The 12905-nt window shown below is 38.1% G+C and overlaps 1 protein-coding gene across 1 annotated transcript in view; it reads left to right on the top strand.

Moving 5' to 3' along the window:
• Positions 1-270: 270 nt before the first annotated feature.
• FRRS1 (ferric-chelate reductase 1) overlaps positions 271-12905 on the top strand; it is a 76050-nt gene continuing 63415 nt past the window's right edge. The window contains exons 1-4 of the mRNA XM_006830923.1: positions 271-466; positions 5495-5631; positions 6953-7047; positions 11277-11424. Coding sequence (XP_006830986.1) covers positions 271-466; positions 5495-5631; positions 6953-7047; positions 11277-11424 — 576 coding nt within the window. The remainder of the gene's footprint in view (positions 467-5494; positions 5632-6952; positions 7048-11276; positions 11425-12905) is intronic.

Consider the following 12905-nt stretch of genomic DNA (forward strand, 5'->3'; position numbering starts at 1 on the left):
GTTTTATTAAAACAACTTTCAAAAGAAGATCTTAGTTTCTTCATTTTTTCAGGAAATAGAGATTTAGTTGATTTGCCCAAAGTGTTATAGTTGGTGAGTGGTACACCTGAGACTGAAACAAAAATCAGACTTCACATGCCACCTTTTTACATTATATCTAAGGCTGAAAACTGGAAGCAAGTAGCTATCTAGAATTACTGTCCTGTGGTATAAAAGTGTTTATATTTATTTTAATTACATTTGAAAATAATATGTTCTTCTCTTTTTGAGATGGCAGTACGTGGATTGACCTTTGGTGTCTTCATTCTTCTGATACACATTATTTCTGTGGCTAATTATCCCAATGGAAAAGTAGAAAAGTCATGCGATGGAATGACTCCGGAACATGGCCATATTCCACAGTCTCATCCTATTCACCACATTTCAGTAAATCAGAAAACGTTCAGATCGGGAGATCAAATCAAAGGTACTGTGCTGCAATTAACTATTGGCATTTTGAGTTTTACTCATTTCTTCACTAAATCTTTATTATTATTGCTATGTATAGACTATTTCATTTAAATTTGTTTTCTTTTTGAAAAATACCATCATCTCATACTTTGTATTTTTGTATTCAATTAGTACAAATGACTTGTACAATTTATAACTATTTACTAATCAGAAAATGTTTCAAAATATGTTTTATCATTATTTTATATGTTTATTAATAGTACTAAGAGTCCTGGTATGATAAAGCACTGGACCACAAAGTTGGTTTGAACCAAAAGGTCAGTGGTCCAAACTCACCCACCACTTCTTGGAAACCTTATACAGGGTGGCCTATGAGTTGGAACCAATTCGATGGCACTTAGCAACAATAATACTAACTTAATAGAAGAGAAAAATAAGATTTAAAATATAATCAATATCTGTTCTTATTGATGAAGTCCTGGTGTGGCACTGTGGGTTAATGTGCTGGACTGCAAAGTCAGTTTGAACCACAAGGTCAGCAGTTCAAATTCACCGGCCACTCCTCAGAAACCCTATACAGAGTTGCTATGAGTTGGAGCCGACTCAACGGCTCTTAGCAACAACAATAGCCTTATTGATAGAATGTAACCTCTAATTTTTTTTATGGCAGACTATAAACTGGCTGTTAAAGGTGTATCTGTAATGGTATTATGCAAAATGATATTATGTATTTTCTGCAAATTAATAGATAGTCTGTGTAGTGCTGTAGGATAAGAACTGCACTGGTAACTCTAAGGTCTATGGTTCAAACCCACCAGCCCTTCTTGTATCTGAGATGAGTTGGAACTGACTTGATGGCACATAACAACAACGTAATAACTAAGAAAAATAAATTTGGATTACTTTGTGTGTTATATCTTAGAGTTTTACACGACACAGTAGGATAGTGAAGGTCCCAAGAAATTTGCAGTAAAGAAACAAGTATATGCTTTCAACCAGTATTTTCCAAATTAATTTGGTCCTGTGTACTGTCCTCTGACCATTACTCACCCCCTCCACCCACCTCCCCCTCTGCATGGAATGACTATTAACATCTCATGGGGTCAGTGTGCCTTGGAACCCAGTTTAGAACTTCTTTGTCTGCACCAGGGGTGGGGAATGTCCAGTCTGCTGGCTTTATAAGACCCGTGAAATCATTTGGTCTAGCCCTGTCAAAACAATTACAGTTCCAGCCATTACATTAGGGGTGAGTTAATTAAATGTTTGACCAAACATAGCAGGATGGTTTTTTTTTTTGTGTTTGTTGTTTTTTTTTTTTTTTTGGTTTTCTTTTTTTTGTTTTTTTTTTTTTTTTTTTTTTTTTTTTTAAGGTTTTTATTGTGGATTGAGTGAAAGTTTACAGGGCACATCATCAGTTTCACATTCAACCATTCATATGACTTGTTTCATTACATTGATTATAATCCCCTCCATACATCATCAGTTAACAGTGTTTCTCTCTATCCTCTTTAGCTTTTTTGGGGGTGGGTGGGAGTGGGGAAAAACTTTGCCTTTTTGGAATTTACAGTCTTGGCTTTTAGGGAAGGTTTTTACATTTATCTGTGGATACCCAGGGCTCATGTGTGCGATTGCTAACAAGCATAACTGGATAATCAGATGAGGGACAGTTTGCTATGTCTGCTAGGTGGCTAAAGTCTGATCCTCAGAGCCTATGGTTTGGACGGTCTGCAACGCTTGGGCCCACAGGGCCTTGAACTCCTGACTGGGTCTGCATGGTCTGTATCAGATTCCCCCTTATTTATTATTTGTTTAAAGGACGCTGCCTGTCTTAGGCGGTCAGTGTGAATTCCTCCATCTTACCTGTCATTGAAACTCATTGCAGCATGGCAATGGCTCTGTCTTAGGTTGCCGAGGTTCCCCGTGATCCTTACCCGTCTCTGGCCACACGTCCAGCATAAACAGCCGCCATCCAAAGAAGGCAGGGAGGGAGGAGACCGGCTGGGGACCCCATATGCAAGACGTTGCCAGACCACCACCTAGCAGGCTAATTTTTAAGTTGATAATTTTGTATGGCCTGTGAATGATGTTATAAAGATCCAAATGGCCCATGGCAGAAAAAAGGTGGGATAAAGCACTGGACTGCAAGGTTGGTTTGAACCAGAAGGTTGGTGGTTTAAACTCATCAGCTGCTCCTTGGAAACCCTATACAGGGGGGATATGAGTCAGAACCGACTCAATGGCATTTAACAAAAAACAACAACCCTGGTCTATAAGATGATGATTTTTACTTTTTTCTCTCCTGGAGTAGTTTTGTATATGTCCACCTGATTCTAATTGTGATCTAGAAATAATTTGATATATGTTTCCTTCTGATTCTAGAAAAGTTGTTAAACTGGACATTATTTGTCAATGTTGTTTTGTTCTAGCTATTGTTTTTCTGAAAAATTGCTAGAAATCCTTTCCCTTTCATTTCATCATGTACTTTTCAATATCCTAGAGTTTTTGGAAGTTATCTTATTGTCATTTTGTTCGACTTTCATAGATGAGAAAAGTAAAGCTCTGAAAAGGTAAGAGACTTACCAAACTTTATGTATTCAGAGCTAGTGTAGAATACAGATATTAAAAGTCTCCATTCATTCTGCATTCTTTCTATATTTTTTTCTAAGAATTGATTTAAAGTTACTGGGAGAGTTACACTGACCTTTGACATTAGTTTCAGTTCCTTATATAATGTTTTTGCTATCTCTTAACAGCCAGGCATCTCTATATTGGTTGACATATTCCCCATTAACATATCTAGAGACTTCAGGTTGAAAATGGCATATACAGGTATAATTATGTTGCTTTCCTTTATTCTTTATTTTTTTTTGTTGTTGTTAGGTGCCATTGAGTCAGTACCAAATCATAGTGACCCTCTGCACAAGAGAATGAAACACTGCCCGGTCCTGCGCCAGCTTCATAATCATCACCACACATGAGCCCATTGCTGCTGCCACTGTGCTAATCCATCTTGTTGGGGGTCTTCCTCTCATTCTCCAACCCTCCACTTTACCAAGCATAGTTTATTTTAGGGGATGACAACCTTTGTAATAGTGGAGAACATGGTGGCTCTATAGGATAAGCAGGGTACTGTCAACTACAAAGTCAGTGATTCGAGCCCACCAGATGCTCCGTGAAAGAAAGATGAGGCTTTCTGCTCCTGCAAAGATTTATAGCCTCAGAAACCTTATATCGGGTCATTATGAGTTGGAACTGACTTGCTGGCACTTAACAATAACATTTATAATGATTCATAATTGAGAAAGAAGCTTGGTGTATTGGAAAAAATGTGGACTTGGTTCAGATCCTAACTCTAATGTACTAAACCTGAGGCTTGCTTTTGTACCACCATTCAAAAGGCTAGGATTTGGTTGGCAGTAAATAGGTGGTAGCTAGGATTATACACAAAATGAGCATTGGTGAAATGGTTAGGTACTTAGCTGCTGACTAAAAGACTGCTAACCACCAGCGGTTCGAAACTACCAGCTGCTCCGCGGGAGAAAGATGAGGCTTTCTACTCCCTTAAGGATTTACACCCTCGGAAACCCTGTGCAGGGTCGCTATGGGTCGGAACCGACTCGACAGCACTTAACAACAACAACAACCACCACCAATGGTTTTGAAGGAGAAAAGACCTAGTGACCTGATCCTTTAAAGATTACTGACTTAAGAAACATGAGGAAGTTCTACTCTGTCCTATAGTTAGCTATGAGCTGGAATCAACTCACAACGTTGGAATAGCACACAATGGCAGGATTATATAGTGTCATTATATTGTCCTGGCCATATTTGATGAGTTGTATTTGTTGTTTCCATACACTAACCATTGGACTGTGAATCATAAGTTCTATGGTTCTATCTAGCCTGCCGGTTGCTCCATGCGAGAAAGATGAGGCTTTCTGCTCCCACAAAGATTTAAAGCCTAGGAAACCCTACACAGGATCACCGTGAGTCGGAACCGACTCAACGACATGATATTAGTTGTTTGCACATTAAAGAGCTTTATCTGAGAACTCATAAATATCTATCAGAAAGTGAGCTTAATAATACGACTAATGACCTTTAAAAATATAAATTTGGAAAATTAGTGCTGTAAGGAATACACTAATAAAATTTTCATGTACTGTATATAGATTGAATGAGCCCTGTTGGCACTTGTTGGGCCACTAATGGTAAGATTGGTAGTTCAAATCCACCAGCCATTCTGCAGGAGACAGATGATGCTATCTGCTTCTGTAAAGATTTACAGCCTTGGTAACCCTATATAAGGTTTCTAGGAGTCCTGGTATGGTGCTGTTGGATAAGCACTGGACTGCTAACCACAAGGTTGGTGATTCAAACCCATCAGTCGCTCCTTGGAAACCCTATTATAGGGTTGCTTTGAACTGAAACTGACTTGACAACCCTTAACAATGACAAATGAGTTGGAATTTACTCAGTTGCAGTGTGTTTGATTTTGGTTTGGTATATAAGGATCCCTGCTGATACAATGATTGAAGTGCTCGCTACTAACCCAAAAGTCAGTTGTGGGAACCCATGAGTTCTATGAGAGAAAGATGTGGCCGTCTGTTCCCGGAAAGATTTGGTCTGGTGGTGGTGGTGTGCCGTGGAGTCGGTTCCGACTCATAGCGACCCTATACAGGGTTTCCAAAGCTGTAAATCTTTATGGGAGCAGACAGCCTCATTTTTCTCCCATGGAACAGCTGGTAGTTTCAAACTGCTGATCATGAGGTTAGCAGCCCAACTCGTAACCACTACGGTACCAGAGCACCTTACAGCCTTGAAATTCCTCTGGGGATAGTTTTACTCTGTCCTACAGGATCACACCAGGACTCCCACCTATGCTTAAGGTTATTTGAACAGTTTTGACCTCAAATTACAGAAGTATTAAATGATAACTTCTTAATTTCACGTGATTGTGACTAACTGGATGTGCTTCCTCTAAACAGTTTCTCTTTTGCAGTGTTGCTAAAGCTTACATGTCATCTTTTTGTCTGTTTTTCAGTGACTTTGTCAGGGCCATCATTTAAAGGCTTCCTCTTAGAAGCTCGTGATGCTGAGGATTTGAGTGGGCCTCTTATTGGCTCCTTCACATTGATTGACAGTGAATTGACACGGAGTCTCACCTGTGAAGATGTAGAGGTTTTGTTTTTTGTTTTTAAGGTTTTTATTGTGGATTGAATGAAAATTTACAGGGCAGATCATCAATTTTACATTCAACAAATCATACACCTTGTTTTTTACAATGATTATAATCCTTTCCATATACCATCATTTAACAGTATTTCTCTCAACTCACTTTAGCTTTTTTTTTTAAAAAAAACAAACACTCAGGCAAATTATTATATATGCCTGAGTGTTTTTTGTTTTATAAGACGTAGAGGATTGCCTTTAGTTTGAAACTGATTTCTGCTAGTTTCCTTGGATCTTTTCATTACAATGTGGTGGATGGATGATAAACAATAACATAACCCAAGTATTGCAGATATCTAAATAGATTCATAATGATCTACTCTTGAAATGTTTTTATACTCAGAATCTTAAAAAAGATTGGGCAGTCATTTTAAGAGTTTATAGCTCTTGTTTTATATCATGTTGACTCTTTTAATATTAATATTTGAAAATTCTAATATTGATGATTAGGAAGAAAGGTGTAGTGGTTTACCTCTGGAAATCAAACCAACGAAAACCCTATGGATCAAGGGCTAACTTGACAGCAGCTAATAATAACAACAACAAATATTGATGATCAATTTCTGAAGTAGAATAGAAGTTGAACTTTCAACTCATTCATTCATTATAAAAAACAAGCAAAAACTTTTATTAATCCAGGAACTATCTTGAGTGCAAGGGGTCAAAGAACAAAACATACTCTTGTTCCTTGAGGAACTCATAGCCTGAGAGGACAGATGCATAAGTAGACTAGTGTGATAGATTAGAAGATGACAGGGGAGTGGGGACCATAGCAGGGAGTGACACATCCAGGCTGGAGCAAATTGAGAGAGTGTTTCTTGAAGAAGTTGGTCTCCAAACTAAGCCTTAAAGAATGACTACGAATTTGCCCAGTGAATGAAGGAGTAGAATAAAAGATTGTTCAAGAGAAAGGGGACTACTATCACAGAATGCTACATATTTGGAGGCAAGAAAAATTCCATTTGTATCAATTCATGGAAGGAATATTAATTTACAGGAGGAGTGAAATAATGAGCAAGGTCCTCATAGTATTAATATTCCCAATGTTCATTATCTTCTTTAGTTCTTAATTTCTACCAACTCTAATTTATTCATAGAACCTGCTGCTAATTTGTTGTCAACCAATCAACATGTATTTATTGAATAACTGAGTCCTTGTTATAAATAAAATTAGTCTTCACCAGCATGCTTGCCAAAATACTTTTCCAAAACGATAGCATAACATGAAACTGTTGTGTGATTGGTAATTATTTTTGATATTTTTTTTCAGGGGTCAGCTGTGAGTCATAGAAATCCATCCAAAAAAGACAGTATAGAAGTCTACTGGAATGCTCCAAGCAGTGCCCCGAATCACGTACAGTTTCTGTGAGTAGAAGAGTTTCCAACTCTGTGTGTAGTATACTTGCAACAATAATGGCCTGTATTATTTTGATATTTGAATACTTGTTGGATATTTACACAAATAGAAGAGGTTTAGTGTAGTAATAGCTCCATTTTTTCATGCCTAGGGTCACCATGAATAGGGGGCCATCCTGACAGCGGCTAACAACTACCCACTACTTCCTGTCAGTTTGTTGTACTCTGGTGGCTTCAGATTGCTGTGATGCTGACAGCTATGCCACAGGTATTTTAAATATCAGCACGGTCACTGCTTGAATAACTTATTTTAGAAAGATCAGCACAAGGCTGGTCTGTACGAATTGGAGGTTAAAGATATCCCAACTGTTCAACTTTTTTGACATACTATACTACTCCATAGTCCTTGGTATCAATTGCCACTTCTCCCTCCCTTCAAGTCCCAGGGTTCTGCAACATACTGCAATATCTCACAATTCTAACAACTGTCAAAGAAAAATGGCTCATGCAATTGCAGAGGCTGGCAAGTCCTAAATCCACAGTTCCAGAGATCAGTGTGGAGGAATCTTCTCACTTACATAGTCTCAGGAGCTGAGGAACCCAAATGGGCAGGTCAGACAATAGTCTGTTGATGCACGAGGCTTCAGGAACTGGTGAATCAGCTCAGGTGATGGGCCTAAAGTCCTATGAAATGGGAGTCAGATGTAATAAATTAGATGTAAGATCCTGGGCAAGAGTGTGAACTTGTCCAAAGGTGTTTTATAAATTGGAGTCAGACCATGCCCCCCAAGGGAAACTAAGGGTGGTTCCTTGAGACTCTGGTAATCTGAGGACATTCTTAATGCTTAGTTCCACTGTAATCTTTACTCTTTGTTGTTGTTAAGTGATGTTAAGTCGATTCTGACTCATAACAACCCTGTACAGGGTTTTGGAGGACTAACTGGTGAATTTGAACTACTGATATTGTGGTTCAAACTGACCTTGCAGTCCTGTGCTTATCCTACAGCACTACTAATCTTTACTCCTTAATCCCACCTAATCTTTACTTTTTAGCAACTCATTTAAAATGAGCCATAATCACAGGCATAGAGGCTAAGATTTACAGTTCATTACATAATAGAGAAAGTTGGCTAGAAAGGCCAAGATAAATAATTAGCTACCCATGGTGATCAGGTTTCAGTGGAGTTTCCAGACTAAGATAGACTAAGAAGAAGGAGAGGCGGACTACTTCTGAATGTTTAACCACTCAAAAATTTATGAATAGCAGCTGAACATTGTCATATATATATAGTGTGAAAGTGAGCCCCTCAAGTTGGAAGACACTCAAAATACAACTGGGAAAGAGCTGCCTCATCAAAGTAGAGTTGCACATAATGATGTGAATGGAGCAGAGCTTTCAGGACCTTCTATTGCTGATGGGGCACACCTCAAAATGAGGAGAAACAACTACGAACGTCCATTAATAATCACAACATGGAATGTACAAAGTGTGCATTTAGGAAAATGGGAAGTTGTCAAAAATGCAATGGAACACGTAAAGATGGATATCCTAGGCATAAGTGAGCTGAAATGGACTGGTAATGGTCATTTTGAATCTGACAATCATATGGTTTACTATGTTAGGAACAACAAATTCAAGAGGAATGGTATCACATTCACTGTCAAAAAGAACATTGTAGTCCAGAAACAAAGGACTCTAGGTTCATGAAGGGAGAAGAGCGCAAGTGGGATGAGAGACCTTATCCAGAGAAGCAACACCAGAGATGGAGGCAGAGATGGGGACATGGAGAGAGGGAGCAGCTGAGGACTGTAGATTCAAGGGAAGTGAGGAACTAAGATGGCGGCCAAAAGGCAGACTTGCAGAATGTGCTCTTTGGTGGAGTAAATTATTATATATGCCTGAGTGGTTAAAAAAAAAAAAAAGCTAAAGTGAATAGAGAGAAACACTGTTAATTGATGGTACATGGAGAGGATTATAATCATTGTAATGAAACAAAGTGTATGATTTGTTGAATGTAAAACTGATGATCTGCCCTGTAAACTTTCACTCAATCCACAATAAGAAACTTAAAAAAAAAAAAAAAAAAAAGATTTATCTTAAAGTAACATACACTCTGTGATAGAATAATATCCATATGATAGACAGGTGCTCCTTAGAAGCCAAGATGTTAAGACTTTGTCTGTCATACTTCAGGCATGTTATCAGGAGGGACAAGTCCCTGGAGAAGAACAGCATGCTTCTTAAAGTGGATGGTCAACAAAAAAGAGGAAGACCCCAATGAAATGGATTGATACAGTGGCCACAGCAATGGACTCAAATGTAACAACATTTGTGAGGAAGGTGCAGTGTTTTGTGCTGTTGTGCACTGGGTCCCTTTGAGTTGGAACTGACTCAACAGCATCTAACAACTACAACAACTGCCACAAGGAGGTTCCTTGGCTTGCTTGCTTGCTTGTTTATTTTCCATCAGTATATACCAAGCACCTAGTAGAGGATCTGGCCCCAATAGGAACTTAGCAGATATTGGTTGAGTGAATGAATGAAGGATTGCACTGCCACCACACTAACAAGACACATCAACTAATAGTGTAGACTAATACTGTTTTGAAAAAGATTTGTTCTCAGATTAGTATAAGACTATGAATCAAATCTTGAGTCCTAGTGTGGCACTGTAGGATAAGCAATTAATTGTAAGGTTGATTTGAACCTCAAGTTCGGTGGTTCAAACTCCTTGGACATCCTATACAGGGACGCTATGAATTGAAACTGACTCAATGGCATTTAACAACAACAACAACAACAACAACAACAACAATGAATAAAACAGTCTTGAAATTTGGATGAACTTTTTGCAGTTTCATACTTGCAGATTAGAAGGTCAGAAAAGTATGACCTGCCATGCTCCTTAGAATTTTGTGACTCAGTGGAATTCAAATAGTACTTCACCCTTAATCTTACCTACCCGGGACAAATGAAATGAAAGCCACATAATGATTCTCCCGGACTTTGTGCATGGTACATATACATACACCAGCACATAGTAGCTCAGCTTTGCAAAGCTTAGAAAACTTGAGCTACTATGTACTAGCATATGTATATGTGCTATATGGAATATAAAAAAGTGATGTAATGCTAGTAATTGTTTAGTGTAGCTTCTACACAAGTTCTAGATGTTGCTGCCTTCTATATAAGCCCTTTGGAACAATTTGAACTGAGTAATAGTATATTCTTTATAGGTACCCCAGTGGCACTACAAGATAAGCACTGGACTGCTAACTACAAGGTCAACAGTTTAAAACATCAGCCTCTGTGGGAGAAAGATGAGGCTTTTTGTGCCTGTAAACAATTACAGCCTGAAAACCCCATTATATAGGGTCACTATGAATCAGGGTCCACTTGATGACAGACAGTGGTTTTGGTTTTGGTTTATGGTCTTTATATATCAAAGATTAGAAACCTGTGCAGTTCCTTCCTTGGGTCTGGTATTCATGGTGTGGGTATTTCCAAGGGTATTGCCCAAGAAGAAAGACATCAGAACAAGGAGGGGAGGAGGGAGAGGAAGGATGAGAGAGAGAGTAGAGATTTACCTCAGACTGCAAGAAGTAAGTAGTACACCCATTCCTCACTTTATTGATATGGTTGAGTTCCAAAGACTACATCAGATCACAAAATGAAGGATGACGACATCATTACATAACTGACAAATTACATTATTATGTAATTGCCAAACTACTGAGGATCATGCCAGCCAGGTTGACACAACTTTAACCACAACTTTCATCTTAGCACGCATTCCTGTCAGGCGCACATCAAATAAAATAAGTAATAGATTTTTTACTATTTTCCAGAAATGTAAAATGTTATATAACGGAATAGTCAGTAAGTGAAGAGTATAGGTGAATGATTTTAAAAAATGAGATAACCAAACCCCTTGCTGTGAGTTGAATCTAACTCACAGTGACCTATACAACAGAGTAAAATTACTCTTCCAAGGCTGTAATCTTTTACAGAAGCAGACAGCCACACCTTTCTCCCCCAGAGCAGCTGGTGGGCTTGAACCACCGACCTCTCAGTTAGCAGCCAGGTGCTTAACTACTGCACCATCAGGGATCCTTAGTAGTATTAATTGGTTATCAGTAAGTTGTGTGTCCCTAGTTTCTTTTCTTTAAAAGTTTTTGTTTGATGATGATAGATCACAATCAGAGTTCTGTCTAATTGCACTGATACTGTATTTCAGAGCCACAGTTGTTGAGAAGTATAAAATCTACTGGGTGAAGATTCCTGGTCCTGTAATTTCACAGCCAGATGCACTTCCTTTCACAACACCCAAAGCTACAATAGCACCTTTGTCAACATTACCACCAGTCTCTCATTTAACCAAATCAGTAAGTAACGTTTTAATGATTTTACCAAATGCAATCTGAGATAATAGCTTCCTTGGAAATTGTGGTTGTGTGCTTGGGACAAGTGCTTAGAGAAGCAATCTTTCTCATGGTAAAGTTTGTGGTAACAAATTTTGGGGTTCTCTGTGGAAGTCTGGAAGTCTCATTGTAATGTTTTGACTTCTAGATTAGAATAAAGGAAATACAATACAATGCATGTTTAAGGTGTGCTTATATCTGTCCTAGCTAGGACATGCTATCTGTCCTAGCAGTGAATGTATTTTTATTTGAAAATGAGTCTGATGAAACAACAAACATTTTTCCTTTTTTAAAAACACAACCAAGTATCAAACATGAAAAGGGATCTTGAGCTAAATCTAGACACGATTTGGAGGAAATTCTTGGGATGATTAAATTTTATTTAAGATCAGTGAGTTCTAGAGAACTCTATGTACTGAGCCAAGAAAAGCTCTTGCAAGCCCATCACCTAGAATTCCATTTAGGCATTCAATTAAAAAAAAAAAAAAATGGACCAAACACATATTTAAAAGGGTAATACACAGTAGAAACATTAGGAAGAAGGGTTTTACTGAAGATAATTCTGATAAATTAGACTTCTTAATTTAAAAATATCTTGAATCATATCATTACAGTAGGAAAGAACTTAAATCTGAAGCGTGACTTGTCTATTCTCTGTGTGACTTTGGAGAAATAACTTAAATTCTTATCATCTCAGTTTTTTTAACTTATAAAATGAGAAATAATAATATTTAACTCTTAAATTGTATCACTGATAGAATTAAACAAAATAATGAGCATAAGCCTCCTAATTGTGCCCTGGACTGCAAGGTCAGTTAGAATCACAAGGTCGGTTGTTCAAACCTACCAGCCACTTCTCAGTAACCCTATACAGGGTCACTATGAGTCAAAACTAACCCTTAACAACAGCATTTAGGTATTAGTATATACTGAGTAAATATTAGTTTATTTTCTCTTTTATTCTCTTTCTTGTCCTTTTCTATTCCTCTGTTCACATTTGTTGTTGTTTTTGGTAAGTGCTGTTGAATCGGTTCCAACTCATAGTGACCCTGTATATGGTTTGCAAGGAACAGCTGGTGGGTTTGAACCATTAATTTTGCATTTAGCATTCTGGTGCTTATCCTCTAACAACATATCAGGATCCCATGTTGTTGTTCCAACCCACAGTGACCCTGTATAGGGTTTCTGAGAAGCTTAAACTGCCGGCCTTGTGGTTCAAACTGACTTTGCAGTCCAGTGCATTAACCCACAGAGCCACACCAGACTCCACCAGGATCCCATAGAGAATACTAAATAAAGCACTTGTGTCCCTACTTAATGTGTGACTTCATTTTCCTTTTCCTACATTTTGTTATTGGTGGCTTTTCTACTTGATTACATTACTATGAATATTGCATTGTTGCTTTACCACACAATTAGATTATTTGTACTAGTTACCAGTTTAA

Source organism: Chrysochloris asiatica, unplaced genomic scaffold (assembly GCF_000296735.1).
Source record: "Chrysochloris asiatica unplaced genomic scaffold, ChrAsi1.0 scaffold00002, whole genome shotgun sequence".
Classification (NCBI taxonomy): domain Eukaryota; kingdom Metazoa; phylum Chordata; class Mammalia; order Afrosoricida; family Chrysochloridae; genus Chrysochloris; species Chrysochloris asiatica.